This window comes from Lithobates pipiens, unplaced genomic scaffold (assembly GCF_037356315.1).
Source record: "Lithobates pipiens isolate NorthernLeopardFrog02 unplaced genomic scaffold, aLitPip1_a1.2 Scaffold_18, whole genome shotgun sequence".
Taxonomy (NCBI): domain Eukaryota; kingdom Metazoa; phylum Chordata; class Amphibia; order Anura; family Ranidae; genus Lithobates; species Lithobates pipiens.
In genome coordinates, this window is record NW_027507758.1 from 328,008,342 (window position 1) to 328,032,373 (window position 24,032).

A 24,032-nucleotide genomic window follows, 5' to 3' on the forward strand; every position below is an offset into this window, starting at 1 on the left:
ATATAGGGCCTGGGGGCCACACGCATTTCCTTTTTTTAATATGGGTACGGGGTTCCCCTTAATATGCGTACAAGACCCAAATAGGCTGGTAATGGGCAGGGAGGGCTACCCATGCCATGTTTCTCAATGATTTTCAACCATATTGCAGGAACCAGATATAACATTAAAACCGCAAGCAGTTTTAAATGGTGTTATTTCCGTTTAATGTCATTTTGTGCAGGGACTGTTCTAAACACGGGAAACACGTGGCACTTCACAGGCATACTACAGACACCCCCCAGGCACCATATTTAAAGGAATATTTCACCTTTTTTTTTTCACTTTAATCGTCATTAAAATCAGTGCTCCCGCCAAAACGGCAGTTTTTAAAACTTTTTTTTGCAGTGACCCATGTCCCCTGAGGCAGGAGGCAGGTCGCCAAACCCTTTTTAGGACACTATCTTGCATATTAGCCGTTAAAATTAGCACTTTCCAATTCGAACGTTCGAGTCCCATAGACTTCAATGGGGTTCTAACGTTCGTACCGAACGCGGGGGTCGTTCGCAAGTTCTGGTGCGAACCGAACCGGGGGGTGTTCGGCTCATCCCTATCCACTAATGTCACTGAAAGAAACAAATTACTTTACACCGGGAAAAGGGGAAATTATTTGGAGATTGGTTAAAAAATGAAAATGCACAATTAAAGGATATAATGGAAAAGGGGGAAATATGCATATTTCAAGAATTGGACCACAAGACAGATTTGATGGTGCTTGATGAATGGCAGTACCTCCCAGTTGAAACACTTTGTCAGAACCTTGCCACAACCAATAAGATCAGCAGACGATCTAAGGATGCTAGAACGGCTGAGGATTGCATCAAATACAAAAAAAATGGTATATCATGGATTTATAGAATTGTAAGGGCTGGAGGCTCCACCGTACGTTAAAAAAAAAAAAAAAAAAGCGATTTCGTGAAGGTCTTATTTACTTACTCCTAGGCTGTTTGCCTTATAGAAGTTTTTATGGAAATTTATTCTCCATATAATGCTTTTCGCTCATAATGGGTTATCATTGCTCTGGATCGAGCTCAACTTCTCCTCCTATACAACATTTATAGCTTTCCTTTTCAAGCCTTAAGAGACCACGTATATCCTTATTAAGACTTGGATAGCTTTTTGCTTTTTCTAGTTGGCTTTAGACCTTTGACAATGTTTGTTTTTTTTTTTTTTGTTTTTTTTACTTAGAGGTTGTAAATCTAAAAGAAGTGCATCCTTACTTTCCAAGTCTTTCATGCCATATAATTGTATAAGATACCTTGTATAACTTGTCTTTTACTGATTGATGAATCCTGCCTTATTTAAACTTTGTCTTTTCTGTAATGTTTTTGCTTTACACCTATTTTTTTGATGATGCATGATGTATTTATCAAAGATTTAAATTCAATAAAAATTATTGAAAGAGAAAAAAAAGAATTGAACACCAAGGATTACACAAAAATTAGGAAACATTTTGAGATTGGTACATAGCTCTGTAGTTGACGCTAAAACAGAGATGAACTACAAATGCCTCAGAAGGTGGTATAAAACCCCATACAAAATAAGTAAATATCAAACGGGAAAATCACCATATTGTTGACGGGTTGTAAAGTAGTGGGAATGATGGCACATTTGTGGTGGGATTAACATGGAATATCTGAGATATTGTGGAGAGGAGGGAATGATAAACAGATGGATGGAAAGAGTGGAAGGCGTTTAAGAAGACTGAGATGTGGAGGTTGTAGGAGGATAAGATGGGGTAAATCTGGAGAACTGGGAGAAGGGGAGAAAATTTAGATAAGCGGGGGAGGGTTGGAGAAGGGGGGGGGGGTTAAAATGTATACATGTAACCATGTTGGAATAAAATGTTTGTTTTTGTATGTGGATATAATTAAAATGATAACATTTAAAAAAGTGAAGCAGAGCTGGGTGACTCATAGGCATCAAGACCTCCCGCTTCTTTGCAGAATGTTCTAGTGTTTTCTGGAAAGGAAGGAGTAGAGGGGAGGTGGTGCTGTCTGGGGTGTTCTAAGGAGCCCTGACCAATCCCCAATCTGGATTGGCAGGGGGCAGGCCTCCTTAAATATAAGCTGGAGATGCAGTGTTATGCTGTTGGGGCCTCTGGGGGGGGAGTTGACATGGGGCTCGAGTGCGGGCTGGACCCTTCTCACGACACAGGGTGTCCTTGACAGGAAGCACGGGAGCAAGAGTGGTGTGGGAGAGCACTGCCAGGCAAAGTCCCCAGGAGGGGAACAGGTCGCAGCCAAGAGGGTTGGTGAAACGGTCTGGAGAGGACTGGGAGGAGTGCCTGAGAGGACTGGGAGATTGCAGTCTGGGATGGGTGCAGAGCCAGTGGAGTGGACTGTGGTAGCATTGGCAATGGAGAGAGGCAGCTTTAGCCAGGGGGGCTCGCAGGGCCTGAAGAGTTGGTGCTGGGAGCATTAGCCACATGGACAACTAGCACTGGGACTACCTACCATTTTTGCTACACTAAAAAGGGGACTGTGATCCCTGCCCGCAAAGGGCATTCACCCTAGGCCTAGCTGAGCCAGTGTCAGGCCTACACATCGGTGCTAGCTGGTATGGGAAGTGCAAGCAAGTTATGTGCTGGAGTTGAAGATTGGGGTGTATATAGTCAGTCATATATATATTTTTCTGCAAGCAGTTTGGGCATCTTATGAGTATCCCATCCCCATTCAAATGTATTCCCCCTCAATAAAAATACAAAACCAAGTTCAAGGACTGATTTTCTGCCTGAGGGTGAATTACTGTGTGCCTGGCTGGGCAGAGTGACAGACTGACTACAGCATTCAGCAGCCCTCAAGAGGGTACCGCTACAGAAGTTCAAAATTGGACAAATCTCCTCCTGTATCCACCGACCACTAATTCACATCAACATTACCACCTAGCAATTTGTGTTTTTTGGTTATCAGATTACTGTGACAACCTTGTGTAAAATTACCCATCTTTCCACAGATTTGGCAAGGTTCAAAGCCATATGGTACCTCTTACCACTGTAGCCCTTTCTACCTCATGTATTGCAGTTTTCATGCATGTAACTTCTTGGATACCTTGCTTTCTTCTCTTTTTGGTTTCCCTTTGGTTTCATGCAGGTATGGTGGTCACGTTAAATAATGTGTTCAAAATGTAAAACCTGGAGCTTAGATAATTCAATAGGCCTTTAGAAGCGTTTCCACACTACTAAATATTGGGTTGAGCTCTCAAAGCCAATGTTTCTCAAATCCAATACTAAAGTACCCCCAACAGGTCATTTTTTCAGGCTTTCTATTTTGCACAGGTGATTTGATCAGTTTCACTGCCTTAGAAATTACCACAGCTTTTTCATCAGTGGGAAATCCTGAAAACATTACACGTGGGGGCTACTTGAGGACTGGAGTTGAGAAACATTGCCCTAGGCCAGGGGTAGGCAACCTCGGCCCTCCAGCTGTGGTGAAACCACAAATCCCATCATGCCTCTGCCTCTAGGAGTCATTCCTGTTATTGTCAGGGTCTTGCAATATCTCATGCAACTTGTAGTTTCAAAATAGCTGGAGGGCTGAGGTTTCCTGCCCCTGCCCTAAGCAGTTTAATGATTGCTAAGAGGTATATTTCAACTAGTTGTGTCCCAAAGTTTGTTCTGCTTGTTCAAGCATTGTGATAGTGGGATCGTCATCTACAGATATGTCAAGTGGTCAATTTGCAGGCAAATATAAAAACTTTTTCATTCTTGGCACCATTTTGTAGTGTGTACATGTACCTAAACCATAGACTTCTCATCAATTGCTAGATTCTCTAGCTAGGCAAGATTCTAACTGCTCCACACTTCGTACACACCAAGATGAGTCCTGCAGATATAACCTTTTTGTGCTGCTCCCAGTTTAACCCAATGTTAACCAAGAAATACATTTCTCTGCTTGTATATATTCATGTGTGAGAAAATGGTACAGGAACCATTCATTTAATTTTTTAGTTATTTTAAATGCATATGAATACATTCAGTCACTATAGAGATTGATATGCTTGACATCAAAGCAAACCTATAGTGTATTCAATGTAAACATATATACTGCATTTTCAACTGTGTGTGTATATAGTTTTGTGCCACACACTATTATGCCCCGTACACGAGTGGAATTTCCGTTGGAAAAATCTTGGATGGGTTTTCCCGACGGAATTCCGCTCAAGCTTGGCTTGCATACACATGGTCACACAAGTTCTCAGAACTTTTGATGTGCAACACTACGACAAGCCATGAAAATAAAGTTCAATGCTTCCGAGCATGTGTTTTGGAGCATGCGTGTTTTTTTGCGCGTCGGAATTGCATACAGACAAACGGAATTTCCAATCGGAACTTTTTCTGGCGAAAAAATAGAGAACCTGTTCTCAATCCTTTTACTGGTGGAAAATCCACCAGCAAAAGTCAGATGGAGCATACACACGGTTGAAATTTCCGACCAAAAGCTCACATAAGACTTTTGCTGGTGGAATTTCCACTCGTGTGTGCTGCACATGAGTTTTGTAGTATGACATGTTTTGTTTTGAAAATCATAATATGAACCTCTGTTGGTTCTTCCTGTGGGTTTTAAAGAATATTGCAACATGGGGTGGTTAGCTCAGAGTGGTACATGCATTTTAGTGAGATGTATCAGTCTGAACTTCCAGTTTAAACTATAGCCATTTTTTTTTTTTTGTTCTTAATTTTTATTTTATTTTCTTCTTCCCTTTTTTTTTTTTTTTTTTTTTTGTGTTGCATACTTATGTAGTAGGTGAGGTTGAAAAAAGACAAGTCCATCAAGTCCAACCCATGTGTGTGATTATATGTCAGTATTACATTGTATATCCTTGTATGTTGCGGTCGTTCGGGTGCTTATCTAATAGTTTCTTGAAACTATAGATGCTCCCCACTGAGACCACCACCTGTGGAAGGGAATTCCACATCATTGCTGCTCTTACAGTGAAGAACCCTCTACGTAGTTTAAGGGTAAACCTCTTTTCTTCTAATTTTAATGAGTGGCCACGAGTCTTGTTAAACTCTCTTCTGCGAAAAAGTTTTATCCCTATTGTGGGGTCTCCAGATTATTTATTTTTTATTTTTTCGCCATCTGTGTCCCAATGCACAGATTTCCCTTCACGTCCTGTCCCAAAAGCCAAGCCAAATTAACTACTTGGTTATAGCCAAAAGACAGCTACAACGTGGGCTTTCTTTGCTGGGAGGGTGTACGTGGACGTCCGCCGGTTCTCGTGCTGCCCCTGACAGCTGATCACAGAAGTAAACTGAAGCCAGTAATCTACTTCCCTCCCGCCGTCAACATGAAGAAAATAAGAAATTCGCTAACCGGCTACTGTTGCTGCTAATCCATTGCCACTTAGTGCTGTCTACCAGTGCCACCCATCAGTGTAGCCTCATCCTTGCCTCCTGATCAGTGCCACCTCATCAGCGCACATCGGTGAATGCAAAGAATTATCCTTTTTTTAAATTTTATAACAATATGAAAAACCACCTTTTTTTTCTTCTTTTTTTTTTTTCTCCAGTGGTGGTTTAAATACCACCAAAAAGCTCTATTTGTGTGGAGATAAGAATGTCCTAGTGGTATTGTGTTTCATGATTGTGCAATTGTCATTCAAATTGGTGAGCGCTGAAAATTGGGTAGGAAGGAGGTATAAGTGTCCAGTAAGTGGTTAAGAGAATTCCTTGGAGACCCCCAGGTCACAAGAAGCACCAGTGTCCCAATGCACGCAGCTTCTCTTCAATGCACACAGTGAAGCCCTGTCTCCAAAATGGGAACACACCTTCCTCCTGGCTGGAAGCCTTGAACTATTCAGTCCTTCGTTCATGTGCACACGCTCTGCTGGTATTCTACAAATCTGGACAATGATTTGGAGCGTTCTTTCCTCCCAAGACTCTTAGACATTTCCAAACTACAGAGCCCAATCCAAGAATACCAAAACCTGAGTGCCAAACATTCTCGGCTCAAAATCAACACTTTGTCATTTCTCACTCTGCACACCTGCAAACCCTGTGTCCTTTCCCCAACCGTTTTCCCAGTCAATGGGCTTGCAGGGTCACAGCATCAAATGTAATGTATTACATCCTACAGCAGTTTTTTTTTTTTTTTTTTCTTTTTTTTTCTTTTTCCGCCTGGTGGTTCCGCCAGTAACACCCTTTTAGTCCTAGGATGAATGCACTCTTAAACCTTAGTATATCGAGACAACAAAAACAGCATGGGACTACAGAACCCATCCCTCTCCTGTTCTACAGCACATCGAGGAGTGCCCTTACGTTGTTCTTGGGTATCTCCAAGAACTATGGAATGATTGAGCCAGTACAGGCAAAAACGCACAGGAGCTATTGGCTTACAAGATTTCTGGCAAGATCAACCGGTATTATACCAAATGAATTTCAATGGTATATCTTAAAAGACCAAAGGGAAACAAACAAACATATTTTGTTTACAGTTTCAATTCCTTTAATAGGAATGATATATTTTTATATATTATACATAATGTCTAACCTCTTGCTGCCTGCGTAACACTTATAAAGCATCACAAAAAGTGGGCTTTAACACATAGCCACCACACACATACTCGCGATGGCAGAAAGTTGTGTGCTGTGTGTGCCCCCAGCATACTGATTGAGTTGTCGCAGATGACTTGGAATCAATGCTTCTGGTAAGGAGCCAGTGGGATGGGCTCCTTATCATGTGACTGCTGTGAGAGCCACACAACCTCCTGGGCATAAAAGTCTGCCTAAAGGGCCACTGGGAGGTGGCTTTAAGGTGTTAATGTTGGAACGTAAATGATGCTTCTGTCATTGTCTATGGTTTCATTACTCCTAAAGACCTTTTTTTTTACACTTCAAAATGTGCCAGTAAAGCCACATTGTGAACTAGGGATCGACCAATATATCGGTAAGGCCAATTATTGCAGGCCGATATCAGCATTTTCTGAAAAATAATTGGTCGCAAACTAGACTATTACCGATTTATTGCTTTAAGGGGTTTTACCAGGGTGATGCATGCAGCTGCAGGTACCGTTCTTTAGAGTGGACGGTCAGCTTTATTGTAATAACAACCGATGCGGCTTATCAGTGGAAGGGGACACCCCCCCCCTTTTTCCACCGCTCGCCTGGGCTCTCCCATCCCACCGGGTCTCAGATCTAGTAACCCAGAAGCAATGTCATGACATCACTTCTCGGTTTACTGGCATCTTAAAGGTGCCAGTTTAAAAAAAATGTTCGAAAAAAAAATCTTGACATTTTGAATACTTTCAAGTGCAGAGGAGGGGGTTTGGCGTCTTATAGACCCTAGATCCCTCCATAAAGAGTACCTGTCTGCCTATTACTGTCACGAGGGATGTTTACATTCCTTGTGACAGCAATAACTGTGAATAAAAAAAAGTGTAAAAATATCGGTATTGTGTCGGCACCGAGAAAATTATATCGTCGATCCCTAATGTGAACACCAAGTAAAGCACCTCTCACAGAATAAAATGTTTCACACAGGTGAGTTTGCTCTGCTTCCATATTTATGCTCCATGTCCCTGTCATAATGCTTTGAGACATCTCAAAAGCCCCCATAGAAGCATAGCGAGAGCATATTGTATATCTATCTGTTACTGATTAAAAATTTCTCATTCGACTAATTGACAAATTTTGATTATAACGCACATACAGATCCAACTACTTTTAGTTGATCTCCTTGCCTTGCAACTCTGTATTAGTAGTAAATGTGGTATATACAATCACCCAACACTAGTTAGTTTCCACAATCCATGACCTAACTTCACAGTTCACACAAATACGTAGCACTGACGTAAGTCCATTTTTTTTTTTTTTTCACAGTAGCATGACAATCCCGCCACCTCCGGTCTAACTAATCACTCTCACCTTATGGCATGGACCCCTGTGCAAACAGGTGGTCATGCAAGCGGGTTAACACCCACCATAAACTTCTCTCATGTCTCCTTTGATCTCAGCAAGGATGCCAGGTCATGGGTAGAAAGAAAGGATCTAAGTGCTCACCGCTTAAGTATAAGATTTCATTTTTGTGTTCAAACACAAACTACTCACATATAGATGATATAAAAACACAGCATGTAAAGCCGACAATTGTGTTAGTTCCGTAGGGCAGCAGCAGGTGATGTCGTGCGTAATTCCTCCCCCATACGCGTTACATTGAATCGGAACTTCAACGTCACGGGGCTCCGCCCCCCCCTTTCCCTTCATTAGCAGACGGAGGCACTTGGGGAAGGGGGGGGGGGAGGAGTCCAGTGATGTCTGTCCTTGATGTCACTGGATCTCAGACGGAACTCCCTGAAGAACCAGAAGCCGGTGGAGAGGTGAGTACCGATCAAAAGAATTTTGGATCGATCAAAAAAATGAATTGATCGAATAATTTATCTTTAATTTACACAGCCCTAATATAAATATATGTGGTGGTGGCTCCTGAAGAGCATGCGCTTTCCGTTTTTCAAAGTTAAACTTTGCCTAAACTGCAGTTTTGGTTTGGGTATAATTGGTCTAAATTGGACTTCTGCATCAGTCTGACTGGACTGTGAGATGTTCAGCCTGGCCACAGTGGGCACTGTCTCTTGTGGCAGGCGTGGAACTATGGTCTGGTTAGGGGCTTAAGTGTCTCTTTCGGAGCCAGATCAGCGGGAGTGGCCCTCACGCTGTGCCCTCTGGGAGAGTGTATTTAAGATGCGGACGTCACTGGTTCGGGGTTCCGGTCCAGTATGATGTGCTGACTTCATGGTCCTGATCCTCCTGACCAGCCCCCAGGAAGGCTATGGCCTGGGGTACGGATCCACCCGACTTTAATGTCTCGGGGCTGGCTAGCCCAAGACAAGGAAACTAAAGAAGGATTATGAGGTGGTTGGGTGCCATCTCCCGTTCGGGAGAGACCCAGTGTACTTCAAGCATTCCAGGGGAGGACTCTTTAGAAGAACACCACGTACAGGTTAGTTTTCTTAACAAGAGCCTGGAAGGGCTGAAGTAACCGAGGGAATCCGGCCTTGTGAATATCGCCAAGCAGGCTGAAAGATCCAGGTATCCTACAAGCGTTCTAAAGCTTAGTTTGCCTACACGTTCTGCAACAACGTCTGTGACAAAGACTTTGTTCCTGAGTAAGCACCTCGTTGGCTGCTAGGCCTTGTGAGAGAAGGACTGTCCAACCTGAGTGTTCATCCAGCTGCGAATGGCTATTCTCTGGTTGCAATCAAAGTAAGCAAGTTCTTTAACGTTTTTGGACTTTGACATTGAGAGTACCTGGACTTCCTTTTCCAACCCTCTGATCCCAAGTTGAAAGACTGTTCAATGGTTTGAGTTTTGCAAATAAAATCTCTTCAAGTGGATCTATTGTCAGTCTCAGGTTATTGGGTCATCTACCACGAGACCATCCCCTAGACGTGCAACAAAGAGAACGGAAGGTAAGAAGGTAACGGTAAGCCCAAAAATAACCAGCAGCTCCTTTGGGGGGGGGGGGGGGGGGGTTGGTGTGTGTGTGTGTGTGTGTGTGTGTGTGTGTGTGTGTGTATATGTGTATAATATATATTTTTATATTATATTATATTGGGAGTGTCTGTTAGCAGGGACTGGACTGAAGCTGGGCATCTAGCAAGTGGCACAACTGTAGGATTAGCAGAGCTGAGAGCAAAATAGAAAACCAACACACAGGGTATTTGTTATGCTTCATTAACTCTTTAAAAACACATCACCAAAGCATCAAAATGCATGTTAAAGTGGTTGGCCACACAAGTGGACCGAGGGGAGCCGTCTGTCTGTTTGTGTTTTTTTTTTTTTTTTTTTTTTGTTTTTTTTTTGGGCTGACCTGACCAGATCACCCATTGCCCTCTATGGATTGGCAGAGGTCAACAGACGTGTCCAATCTTGTCTGCTAAAAACAGATGGACCACCCATAGAGGAAAGCAGTCTGTGTCCGCAGTCCTCTGTCTGCTCAACTTGGATCAGCGGACAGATTCCCCACTGAGCAGGCAGATCCGTTAGAAAAATCCGCCTGTCTGAAAGGGGCCCTAGACGCTTTAATGTGTGTTACTAATCAACTCGAGTGTAAACAAGCCCAAACAATAAATACATTTATTATTGGTGATCTATTTTCTCTGTCCCTAATGGATCTATCATGATCGCCTATTTCTTTTCAGCATAGATGACATTAGACATTTATGCCCTATCTTTGGAGTGCTCACTAAAATTACACAACCAGTGAGGCTATTGTGGCCTAGTTCATTTAAAAAGATTCTAAATGACCCATGAGGTCCTAGACTCCTTTGAATTCTTAAGATGTTTGCATACTGATAACTTCATAAAACACGACTTATGAACAGAAACCTTTTTAACTGCATAAGAACATGTCTAACTAGCATTAGATAATGCTGACTGTGTGTGTGTGTGTGTGTGTATGTGTATATATATAAATTACATGACACACACACACACACACATTATATATATATATATATATATATATATATATATATATATATATATATATATATATATATATATATATATATATATATATATATATATATATATATACACAAAATATTACCAAAGTATTGGGACACCTGCTTTTACATGCACATGAACTTTATTGGCATCCCAGTCTTAGTCCGTAGCATTCAATATTGATGTTAGGTTTTTTAGTTGCTTAATTTTTATATTTTATTACTTTTTTTTATTTTTTTTATCAACCATGCTGGGGAGCATTATCTCAACTGAGCATTTTTCTCATTCTCTGCATTTGTGTCTAAGAGAGAACCTATTTGACTTCATATTCTAGTCAGATGCTCTTTCCATCTAAACGTTTATGCACATCATATGTGTAGACTAACGTTATATAGTTCTTAACCTTTAAGTGAATCTGAGGTGGAAAAAATATTTCTATAGCACTCCTGATGCTTATTCATTGGGTCTCTTTTGGTCTTGTTTAGGTCTCATTGTGAAGAATGATGTCCATCAAATGGGCAATAGTTGTCCTAGTATTGTGTATCTGTTTTGGCATGGGAGCTTGAGTGAGCCAGCATCTAAACAACACTTAATATTTCTGGATAATCCAAATGTAACCACAGATCAGTGATCTTGTGTCCTATTGCAAGCCTTTATATGACTATAGTCTATCTATGACCTCTGAAGACACCATGGGACATGATTGGGATATATGCATCTGGATGATGGTCTTCCTCTGGAAAAAAAAATAAAAAGTTTGGCTTTGAGACTGTCTGTGACCAACCAATATGATGGCTGTTTTAGATCTTCCAGCTGCCATATTGTGCCAATGGCCAACCAAACTTTTCACCCTACAAAGGAACACAGCAAGTCTTTTATATAAAACATTTTGACTTGTCCCTTACATTATTATATGATGAGGCACATGTCTGCCTAATGTTAACTACATGTTAAGCCTTCAGTCTGACCTAAAATGTATGTTTCATTCTTTATCTGTTTAGGATCCAGTCATAACTTTTTTAATAGCAATGTAGCAATTTACTTGTGCTGTAGACCTTTTGCCACCTTCTGTCAAATCTGCTTTTATTGCATAAATGCAAATATTTCTATTTATTCCATAAAGTCTTGTACTGTAGAGTGCACAGGGAATTACAAAAGTTGTTCAGTTTTGTTTTTATTCATTTTATGAATAGGATGGAGATCAGTTGTCTTCTCCTTTTTTCTTCTTCTTCTCCCTTCTCCTTCATATAAGCAAGATTGACAGCTACACAGAGGCTTATTTTAAGCAGTTTGCAGACCACATTTCTCTCCTTATTTTTTTTGGTCTGAGGACATGTAAAAGTTAATGGTTTCAAAACTATAATATTTCTGTCATTAAAGCGGAGGTCCACCCTAAAGTGGACCTCCGCTCATCGGAACCCTCCCCCCCTCCGGCGCCACAATTGTCACCTTTCAGGGGGGAGGGGGGGGGTGCAGATACCTGTACAGTACAGGTATTCTGCACCCACTTCTGGGATAGCTCTCTGCGGAAAGGGGCGTAGATTACGCCCCTTTCCGCAAGTGCCCGCCCCTTTCCGCAAGTGCCCCGCTACCTGCTGGGAAACACACAGATGCCAGAGGCAGCGGGGATCGTCCTTATTGCGCAGCGCGATTCGCGTATGCGCAGTAGGGAACCGGGAAATGAAGCCGAAAGGCTCCATTTCCTGATTCCCATACCCAAGATGGTGGCGGCAGCACCTTGCAGACGATCTAGAGATCGGCTTCGGGTGCCGACATCGCGGGCGCGCTGGACAGGTAAGTGTCACTATTTTAAAAGTCAGCAGCTGCAGTATTTGTAGCTGCTGGCTTTTAAAAAAAAATAAAAAAAACGCGGAGTCCCGGTGGACTCCCGCTTTAAGTGATAACTGTTCAAAGTAAACCTGTTAACAAGCCTATTTAATGAATCTTATGCATTTGATGACAAATAAAGCACGCACATCTCCTGCCTCATAAGGGCACTTTCACACTGGTTTGGTTCAAAACTGCCAGTAAAATGCCTATACATTATTGGAGCACTTTTGCAGCAGATTTTAAAGGATATGTGACTGAACAACTGCTCGAAAAATGCTTAGTGGAGGCATTTTTTAGGAGGTTCCCATGCATTTCAATGGAGACAAGTGTTTTTTTTTTTTTTTTTTTTTTTTTTTTTGCTGTGTGGGTTTTATTTTCTTCTTTTTTTTTTTTTGCTCCCCAAATATGCTGCTAGCAGGATTTTTTTTTTTTTTTTTTTTTTTTCACTACCCCAGCGTGAAAACATTCATTGATTGATTTTAAAGGGAAGCATTTTTCTTGAGCTTTTCAGGTGTTTTATTTTATTTTTTATTTTTTTAATTTTTTAACACAAAAGCGCTTGGAAAAACAGCCTAAGCCTCCCTGTTGGTCATAGTTTTACAGGCAGGAGTTTTACTAAAATACTTTGTTTCTCTTTTAGGATCTTGCTAGGATGGGTAGACAGTATAAGGGCAGTTGGCAAAAATGCTGATAGGATACAAAAAATAGCAGAGCAGTTATCGTCTTTAGCAAAATATCAGAGAAATCTTAAATTTTAAGACTGACATATTATCAAGCCTCATGTATCTAGGCCATGCACATGTGTGCTCTGTCCTACAGTGAATAAAGCAGAATATTTTTTATTTTTTTTTTTTGTAGCGCTAACTTCGTGATCATTAAAACAAAATAAAAAATAAATCCTATGTAGCAGCTAAAAAAAAAAAATTGTAAAAGTGAAACTTGCTCCCCAAAGCACCCACCGGGTTTTTAGCTTTTAATTTAAACAAATAGAACTACAGTCAGTGACTCGTGTGCTCCATTTGTCTTTCCATTTCTTAAACGGCTAGATATTGGGAGAGTGCAGAACTAGACATAACTCGGATGCTAGGTAGCCAACGTGCCTAAAATAAGTACAGACCTTGCTCCTTCCCCCTTTTTTTTGGCTCCTCCTACCCCTCTGAGCACTGCCTACCCGGTGTTATAATTGCCTTCAGCGTTAAGTGATTTTCACTCTGGGGTCCTGGTCTGAGCCACGCAGCCTTTTTCCAGAAAATAGCCACTTCTTCGACATGCATGTCACAGCAATGTTTTCATCGTATGGACAAGCTTTCCATAGGGTGACCTCAAGTGCTTGCTTGGAGTGCATCATTTGTGGGATAAAAGTGGTTTGGAAAAATTGGAACCTTAACAAGCATTTTCAAACAGACAGTTGGGGGTTGATTTATTAAAACGAAAGAGTGCAAAATATGGTGCAGTTGTGCATGGTAGCCAATCTGCTTCTAACTTCACCTTGTTCAGTTGGGCTTTGAGAAAAAAAAAAACTGGAAGCTGTGCAGAGCTGTACCAGATTTTGCATGCCCCAGTTTTCGTAAATCATCCCTTTAATGCCCATGGGGCTGAATTTAGGCAAAGTTATGCAGCTCTTGGGTACATGGTTCTTACTGCACTAAAACAGCATATGCATTATAAACAGTAGCTAATACATATTGGTGATCACCAATTTTACTTGGGTATTTTTGACTGGTGGTGACATATCATGTGACAAAACTTTGCACCAATCCTCCAGCTCTAAGAAATGCAAGAGTTTCTAAAGCCAAAAGCCCAGATAGTGGTGTGAGTTAAGTCGATAAGGAATGGTGTTGCTGATTCACTAGCAGTCTGCTGCTTTTGGCAGGATTCTGCTCCACATGCCAGGGAATTGCTTACACTGTGTAAATGGATTCTGGATTATGTAGTAATTGAAGGCTGAGTAATGGATTCCCAGTCTATGCAAAGACACTGCTTGAGCCTTTAGCATTACACTTGATGGGGGATATTGAAAGATAAAAGAGAGATTTAACCAATGTTAACCTTGATGAAACTCTTCAGGTTTCATGCACATTTTCTAATATTTAATGAGCGTGTTTCCACTGAATCACATTTCGGGCTTCTAGTAAATCCGTGGGAAGTCCTGTTCTTTTTTTTTTTTTTTTTAACAGCACTGAATAATACTTCAGCTTCAAAGGATGTATATGTGTAGACAGTCGGGTGGATGGGGGCGAGGGGGAGTTGCTCTAAATAACTTTTTTATTCAAGCATTGGTGGTTTCACCTCTTGACAATATAGCCCAATTCAAGCCAAAGTGTGTGTATGTTTGTTTGTTTTTTTTGTTTTGTTTTTCTTTTGTTTTTTTTTTCCCCAGTAGGGATGAGGTTTGTATTTCTCAAACTTTTGATATCTCTATTCGCCTTCAGGAGCGCATAGAGCAACAAATGTCCTTTTTGGAGAAAGTATAAGAACCACTTTGAAGTTTTATTGTCATGTTTCCACTGAGGTGGTGTGTGTGTGTGTGTGCCCCCCCCCCCCCCCCCCCTCATTACTTGTTCCATGAATCCCCACAAACCTGCATGAAACCCTAAGGCCACTTTCACACTGGGGCCACCCGCACGTCAGCGCTAAAGTGCCGCTTGTTTTAGTGGTACTTTTTCGGTCGCTAGCGAAGCCCTTTTAACGCCAGCTAGCGGATGAAGAAAAGGTTAAAAGCATCCGTGTTGGGGCGCTGCCCATTCATTTCAATGGGCAGGGCTTTTTGGTAGCGCCGTATACAGAGCTCCCAAACAGCCCCAAAGATGCTGCTTGCAGGACTTTTTCTAACATCCGGCAAGCGCGCAGCCCCAGTGTGAAAGCACTCAGGCTTTCACATTCGGGCAGCATGGGAGGCAGTTTTTCAGGCGCTATTTCTAGCACTAAAACACCTGAAAACTCGGTGTGAAATGGGTCTTAGAGCTAATTCACACAAAGTGCACTAACAGATGTTTTACTGCCTTGTACAAAGGCCTGTTACCACAAGGACACAAAGAAAACAATTAGTTTTGTATGTGTTCCGTTCACACTGCAATGCAGTTGGGAACTCGGCTAAAATACAGACGTGCTGCATTTCATCGCAGCAGACTGTACAGAACCACATGGCACTGTACTGTGGTGCAAAGCATTGTCCTGCTGTTCAAGCCATGAATGAAGTGTACTTTTGTACACTTCACTTCAAAAAAGTTTGTACAAAAAAAGGGAGCTTTGTGATGGGGCTGAATCTCGCACCACACTTCCCCCTACTGCAGTGAAGAAAGGACAGCTGCCGGACTGGTAGTGTGAATGCAGCTTTAAGGACGTGTGGGACCACACCCGCTGAGGGGGCACTCAAGGGAGAGAGGAGCAGGACAGTGCCAGCAGGGGACTCCAGAAGAGGAGGTTGTAGACCCCTCGAGGCAAGATTGCTACACAGTGAATTTTTTTGTTTTGTTTTTTTATTAGCCTTTTTCGAATCACTCTCTTTAAAATGAAGTACACAAGTTCTTCCTGCCTTCTTCTGACCCAACCTAATCCACTCTCCCTCTCCACAGATGCATACTTTCCTTGATCTGATGACCAAAGTTCAGCTGTTTGTTTACATCCAGTGGCACAAGTTTTCACTCTCCTGGCTGTGCCTATCATATTGCATTTCCTTAGACTTCTATGAGACCAGCTCTGGCCTCAATACACAATGCCATGCAAGTCTGTTTGGCACTAATGCACAGATGCTGCCAAAGTGAGGCTTTCTGGGCTGTATGTAAACAAACAGGAGAACCATGTCTGTTTGATATATAGGTAAGTATGCATCTGTAGGAAGGTGGGTTAGGTTAGACCCAGGGAAGGGGGGGGGGGGTGGCAAAAACTTTGTTTTAAAGTGCATTTAACCTTTTAAATGTGCTTTAATAAGTTGGCAAACATCACTACACTTAGTGCAGAATGCCAACCACCTACATTATTTGAGTTCCCTTCATTGACTTTTCATTGGTGTCTATATCTGTGGTTGACTTCCGTACTTTGTAGGCAAGGCGCTAAGAGGTATGCAATGCCTTGTGAAGATTTAAGAATTTCACATTGGTTGCAATTATTAAACAATTTTTACTGGATTCATGGTGGAATTTTTACCTTTACATTTTTTTATATGCTATTCCTATGAAATGTTCTCTTTTATTCAACTCCAATGTAAATTATCTTTGTTTTTTTTTCCAGATTTGATACAAGCTACTAATGAAACAAATGTGAATATTCCTCAGATGGCAGACACATTGTTTGAACGAGCAACAAATAGCAGCTGGGTAGTTGTGTTTAAAGCCTTAGTCACAACTCATCATTTAATGGTCCATGGAAATGAGGTAAGTTTCTTGGGTGACTGCTTTTGACTAGGAAAAGATGCTTGTTAAATGCAGTCATAGAACATTGAATGTATTTTAATTTTAACACTGATCAACAAAAATAATACTCCTTAAGGGTAGTTTTTCTAAATTGAATTACAATACATCCTATTTACAATGACCGCAAATTAGTGATACAGCCATTTGTATAATTGGGTTAATGAAGATCTCTGTGTAGTCAAGGGGTTTTTAAGTGATTGTAATGTAAATACACTTGTGCCTGTAAAGTCCATTTTCTTACTGAGTCAGTAGTCTAAATGTCTACCAAGGCACTTTTTTTATAATTTTTTTTTTTTTTTTAATAAGTCACACTCTGAGCAACCATAGGGCATATGCTTTCTAGCAGAAGCTGGAGATCCTAAAGGAGCCCTATTAGTTTGAGTGGGCACCAGCACTGGACTGGTGCCGCTCACGATTGCCTAGTGGCAAGTTACTGTGTGGTGGGTATAGAGGGAATTGCTTGCAATGGGCTGTATCCCAATGATGGGTGGTAGCTGATCAACTCCTTTTTTTTTGGTCTAGGGCTGATACCTTTCTGGTAACGAGAATGAAGGCATTACAGCGTTAAACACTTGGGTGATTGGAGAGGAGCGCACATGTCCAAAAAAAAGGGGGAATTTTATAGTTTTTCTTAGATAAAAGTAAACCAGTAATGCCAATGCGTTTTGGGGGCATTGCTTCCCCCTTCTTCAGGGCTAGTATATACAGAAAAAGATTTGTGTTAAAAAGCATATCAAGCCCATAGAATTCGTATAAATTGCAAAGCAAAGATCTGTGTTAAGTATTCCAATTTATATTGAAACAATATTTATTTGGCCTCAAATCATATTGGAAATGGTATATAAAATGAAAACCTATTCACATTGAATCTTACAAGACCAAAAACGTTAGTATTATTTAAAATAAACTACGGTACTATAAAATTCATCAAGTGAGACTTTTGGACCTTAGGCGCTCTTCTCCAATTACCCAAGCTATCAAAAAAATTACATTGATAGTGTAACGGCATGCAAACTGTCCAAATACCAAGAATGGCCATGCAAACCTTCTCTATGAAAGCAATAATTCTTAGAGTCGTGCTTTTTTCATCTGGGTACTGCTTGTTGACTTTTCTGTGTTGATAAAGGAAGAGTATTGCCATAATGCATCATTATCACTTTTCTGCTAAGTCGGGAACAATCTTGCAGTAGATTCAGCAAAAGTTTCAGCATAGGCAGTCACCTCACTGTCTAATGTCCTCAGTTAAAGATCTGTCTGTGTATGGCCATACTAAGATGCAATTAAGACTCCATTTTTGTTTTGTCTTGTGTAACGAATTACATGTTTCCTTTTACTTGTCGTCACAAATGCCTTTTTTTATGTACGTGTTTCATATGCATGTCAAGGTAGGTCACCTTTAGACATCTAAGCATTTTACTGATATTACTAATTTTACAAACTTAAATGCTTTACTGCCTAATGACTTTACCACTTGTACAAAGCATTCCTAGTATTTCTGATGTGCCATGAAGTGAAAACTATCTGGTACTTTCTATTAAGTTCTCCCAGCTTTTGCAATAGGTCCCTTCTGTGTGATTAGAGTTTAATTTTGTGGATAAGAGAAGAGGCTGGCGCAAAGGTCTGATTATGCATCAAGCCATTGCCGTGAATCTTGAGTGGATGGCGGATCATGGGCAAGACTGAATTTGTCTTTAAATTGGCAAAGAGCAATAAAGTCTGCTGGCCCAAAAGGGGGAGAACAGGACAATTCCAGCAGTATGCTTTTGTCTTGGTTAAAGACAGAGCAGTTTTTTAGATGCCCTTCTTTGGAGGCAGTCTTGGTAAAATTCTGTTGTATAGAGCACATCAAACATTGTGGGTGTTAGCAAAATTTTGTAAATACGTTTTGAATGTACTTTTACATCTATGTTCAACATATAGCATATACTAGGAATATCTACATGTATTATAGCTTTTTATTTGTGTCCTTAATGCTGGGTACACTTAAAATGAAGTGTTCTGTTTTTGTGTCTTAGCGATTCATCCAGTATCTGGCATCTCGGAACACCCTATTTAACCTAAGCAACTTTTTGGACAAAAGTGGATCACACGGTAAGAATGTGTGCTCTTTATTCCGGTCTGAAGCATGTTAAGTTTGGTTTATTATTGTGTTCACCCATGCAGGAAATATAACTATTTTACTTTGTAACCTGTTATGAAATTCTACACAGCAGGCCTTTCCTAGGGAAAAAAAAAGTCTGGGTGGACAATGTTATACTTCTTAGAAATACGATATTTCGGCGGTTATATTCGGCTTGCGGATAAAGCGTACCATTTCTGGATGTTATTTTATCTCTACATCTACAAAGGATGTTTTTATCCTTAACCCCTCTGGCAGGCTCATAGATAACATTTCTTTCAGGGATTCTCTTCTATTACCCTTTTTAGTAGCACACAGTTCACCATTAAAGTCACATATAGGTGGAAGACCAAAATTGGTATATAAATAAAAAGTTTATACAGGCTTATTTTACATTTAACATATGATGAATGTTATTTTATCTGTTTTTTGTACTTTTTAAATGGAGTTAATTCTCTAAAATGTACTAAACTTGCGTTTAAAAAAAGCAGCGCTGGGAGAAATGTATTTGAATGTAATGTCTAACATGGTTTTGTGTTATCTGAGGTATTGTATGAAGAAGTCAATTGCAAAGATTAGCAAAGTAGCATAGGACATTATGATCCTAAAAATGTCTGCTTCAGAGTGGCACTAACAGTATCTATGAGGTGCGTATTTTGGACAATACTTATGCAATATTCATATGAAGTTAGCATTTTGATGCTAAAACTGTTTTATCATAAGATAATGCGGTTGTAACCCCATCCTAGATGGGTGCTAGGTTAGGAAAATCTAATTTCTGGCTTGCTGTAATCAGTTGAGCTGCATGTGATTCTATTAGTCTGTTCTGTGTTTCACTGGCTGCAGGGTTGACTTCTTCTTCTGTCTGGAAAGGTTCTAAAAGATAGTGGTCTGGGAGAGTAAAATCAGCAGTTGAATGTGTGCAGCCCTGGGCAATCCTTGGGAGGTGTGTAACGGGGGGGGGGGGGGGGGGCGCTAGTGATTTTTTTTGTCTGGGGACCTGGTCCCTAGAAAAGTTTTCTGGAAGATATTGCTAGGAGGCATTCAACTATCCAAGGACATTAGTACAGACTAGAGAGCGATTTCTGCAAACCGTTCTGCTATCCCTCATAGAGATAGTCAGTGTTGATAAAAAAGGGGACATTGTACCTGGTGTTGCTCAGTCCACTAACTTCTTGTGCAAGGACTCTGCTCACATTAATAGTAGAAAGATTCATGTACTCAACTCAACTCTACTAGTTACTGAAGTATCTGTTGCTCTACTCCTATTTAAGTTCTTTAATAAAGTTTTAGAAAGGCCATAAGCCTAGACCAGGTGTGTCAAACTCCATTTCGTTGCGGGCCACATCAGTGGGCCTCAAAGCGCTGATTGCATCTACCATAGTGTTCTGTCTGATCAATTTCCAATAGTCTCTGGTGGATGATGCAAGCAGTGTGCAACCCCCTTACCTTGTGCTGCTGCCAAGGAGATGTTGGGAGACAGAAATTGCAGGGTCTGGAAGAGGACCAGAAAAGGGGAGGTAGAGACGAGAGGGTGCTGTGGCTTCAGAGAGGTGCAGGTTCTGTAGGAGGAGCAGTGGCATAGCTAGCACATCTGGCAACCGTGGCTGGTCTTTTTTTTTTTTTTTTGCATCCCCCAAGAAAAAATGGTACGTGGCAATATTGCAGCGACACACCAAAACTGTGGGTGTGGTCAGATTGCATTAACAGTGGGAGGGGCCACAAGCAAGTATGTGACAGACAGTACAAACCTCAGTACATTCATTTTAATAAAATTAAAACTGTTCTATTGCATATTATTTACTATTTTTTTTGTTTTTTTTTAAATAGCAAATATGTTATACTTACCTGCTCTGTGTAATGATTTTTGAATAGAGCAGCCCTGATCCTCTTCTTGGGTTCCTCTCTGGCACTCCTGGCTCCTCCCCCCTGGGTGCCCCCACCACAAGCAGCTTGCTATGGGGCATCTAAGCAGACACACCCCCGCCCACTCCGTCTCCTAATTGGCTTACTGGCTATTGACAGCAGTGGAAGCAAATGGCTCCTGCTGCTACCAAAATCCAATCAGCAGTGCGAGACCTCAGAGCCAAGGCTCTCGTGGACATCGCTGGATCGGGAGGGAGCTCAGGTAAGTATTAGGTGGGGCTGGGGGGACTGCTGCACACAGTTTTTTTTTTTTTTTGTTTTTTTTTTTTGTTTTTTTTTTACCCGTGTGTATAGCATGCATAATGGTAAAAAAAAGCCTTGTGCCTTTACAACCACTTTAACAAAGAATGTGCTGTACTTAGAATGTAGTAGTCAGGAGTAAAATGTAAAACACAGTGAGGGGGCTTTATCAAAACTGGTGCAGTCAGAATCTGGAACAGCTGCACATGAAAACCAATCGGCTTCTATCTTCAGCTTGTTCAGCTTTGAAAATGAAAGCTAAGAGCTTATTGGTTGCCATGCTCAGCTGCTCCAGATACTGTCTGCTGTAGTTTTGATAAATTCCCCTAAGGGCTCATTCAGGTTCTAAGACAGGTCCTGTATGCTGAGACACTTTTTGCTGCATCTGCAGCCACCAGAAAGCTTCACCTATAGAAGTGTGTGCACATATCCGAATGCAGACACACTGCATTCAGATACATACATCTCTTCCTGTCTGCGTGTCAAATTTTGACATTCGACTATGTCCATGCAGCTGCTGCATCCCAATTGACTTTGACTGAACTGCCTGCACAGGGATGCACAGAAAACCAAGTATCCCCACGTGGTACATGGCCATCACACTGGGCATAGACGCATATGCTCCATGCGAATGAGGTCTAATTGTCATGTGTGATAATAGGAAGGAGGAGATGTCGGGTATGTGAATTTATTTTTTTAATCATACTTGCGTAGGTGGATGCTGCATCTGTCCCTCTGCCGACTCAAAGACTGAACTGATCACTCAGTTCTCAGTGCTCCCTGAGCAGAGAGCTGGTGGCTGTCAGTTTCTGGATCTCTGCTCTACCCCCACGCTCACTGAAACACTGCGCTGTGGAGGGGATGGGAGCGGCCAGATCAGCAGGCTCGCAACCATATGGTCAGGAATTGCTCACATGCCTCTCTGACGTCAGCCGACAGCCTACTGTCAGCTGAAAACAGGTCACAGGAGTGCAAAACAATCTGCGCTGCTGTGATCAACAGGAGAAGTACAGCCAAACAATGAATACATTTATCACACGACCTGTTTGACATTACTTGCAACAATTGATAAATCTCCCTATTTATGTTGTGAACCCCATATACAGGGACCTTTGCCACAACAACCACCATTTTCTAGTCAAGGGCCCCCAGTCTAAGGCCTCCTCTACAGCCACCCAAATTCAGAGCCTCCTTTGCACCCTACCCTCCGAATCGGTGGTCCTTTGCCACAACACCCGATTTTTCAAGTCCAGGGCCTCATCTGCATCCCCCAGTCCAGGGCCTCATCTGCATCCCCCAGTCCAGGGCCTCATCTGCATCCCCCAGTCCAGGGCCTCATCTGCATCCCCCAGTCCAGGGCCTCATCTGCATCCCCCAGTCCAGGGCCTCATCTGCATCACCCAGTCCAGGGCCTCATCTGCGTACTCCCGTCCTAGTCCAGGGCCTCATCTGCGTACTCCCGTCCTAGTCCAGGGCCTCATCTGCGTACTCCCGTCCTAGTCCAGGGCCTCATCTGCGTACTCCCGTCCTAGTCCAGGGCCTCATCTGCGTACTCCCGTCCTAGTCCAGGGCCTCATCTGCGTACTCCCGTCCTAGTCCAGGGCCTCATCTGCGTACTCCCGTCCTAGTCCAGGGCCTCCTCCCCTAATCCAGGGTCTTTGATACACTAACCCTTTTATAGTCCAGGGCCTCCTCCCCTAATCCAGGGTCTTTGATACACTAACCCTTTTATAGTCCAGGGCCTCCTCCCCTAATCCAGGGTCTTTGATACACTAACCCTTTTATAGTCCAGGGCCTCCTCCCCTAATCCAGGGTCTTTGATACACTAACCCTTTTATAGTCCAGGGCCTCCTCCCCTAATCCAGGGTCTATGATACACTAACCCTTTTATAGTCCAGGGCCTCCTCTGTACCCCCTCGGGCCCCCAATCTTTTGCCATAACCCCAACTTCCTAGTCCAGGGCCTTTTGCACACAAACCCCCTCTCCTTGTCCTAATAAAGGCCTCCCAGTTCCATGAAGGCTCGCTCATGCTGAAGCGTCACTCTGGAATGCCTTTTCTATAGTGCTGGTGGTGGCGGGAGGAGCAGCTTGATTCAGCACTAGTGCACCTGTGCAGTGTCCCACCTATTTGGTTCTCTGGTATTTGGAAAACGGGGTGCTGCCTGTCCATTATACTTGATCAGGTAGCAGTAACACCCTTAGGTCTCTTTCAGACAAATAATCCGTTCAGGTCCGCCTGTCAATTTTTTAGGTGGACCTGAACGGATGCTCCATAGACTTCTATGGAGCCTCGGATGTCAGTGGTGATATGTCCGCATACATCCGACCCCGCTCTGATCCGAAAAACTGTGACGGAGAAAAAACCTACTTTTCCACCCGTCATCGCACAGTGTGCAGAGATGGACCTGTCATCTTCCTGCTCAGCGGGGATCGTCTGAGCGATCCCCACTGAGCAAGCGGATGTCCACGGGGCGGATCATCAGGGATCTGTCCCATGTGAAAGAGCCCTTAGAGCAGCACTTCCCAGTGTGGGAGGGGGTGAGGGTGATGGGACCCCTGGTGTCACCCCCTTAGATGCCCCCCCCCTCCAGTTTCGGCCCTGAGGAGGAGTTCTGTCGTCCTTCCTGCTGCTGACTGCTGAAACGGGGGGAGAGATGAGCTTCTCTGCGGCTGCATGCAGAAGCACAGGATCTGGCAAAGGGAAGTTCTGTCCACCTCCTTGCTGCTGACTGCTGAGACAAGGTGGAACATTGAGGAGAGTGCAGCTGCAGGAGAGAAATACGAGGGCCACGTGAAATGGTCTGGCGTACTGGATTCCTCCCGAGGGCCTTGTGATTGACTTTTAGCCTAGACTATTCATTAAGCAAAAGGAATTGCCGTGACTGTATTTGGCTGCGGGTGCAACAGAATGCCAAGAGTGTGCGGAGCAGGTTTCTCTGCTTATGGTATTCTGAAGACAGGGAAGTCTTCACAATATCAGAATACAAAGGCTCAGTGGGGAAGATTCCTTACTCCTCCTTGATA

The 24,032-nt window shown here is 42.4% G+C and overlaps 1 protein-coding gene across 2 annotated transcripts in view; it reads left to right on the forward strand.

The window, feature by feature from the left end:
• SNAP91 (synaptosome associated protein 91) overlaps window positions 1-24,032 on the forward strand; it is a 176,062-nt gene that overhangs the window by 44,640 nt on the left and 107,390 nt on the right. For both annotated transcript variants that reach the window (XM_077487318.1, XM_077487319.1), the window contains exons 2-3: window positions 16,541-16,683; window positions 18,738-18,813. In XM_077487318.1, the coding sequence (XP_077343444.1) occupies window positions 16,541-16,683; window positions 18,738-18,813 (219 nt within the window). The remainder of the gene's footprint in view (window positions 1-16,540; window positions 16,684-18,737; window positions 18,814-24,032) is intronic.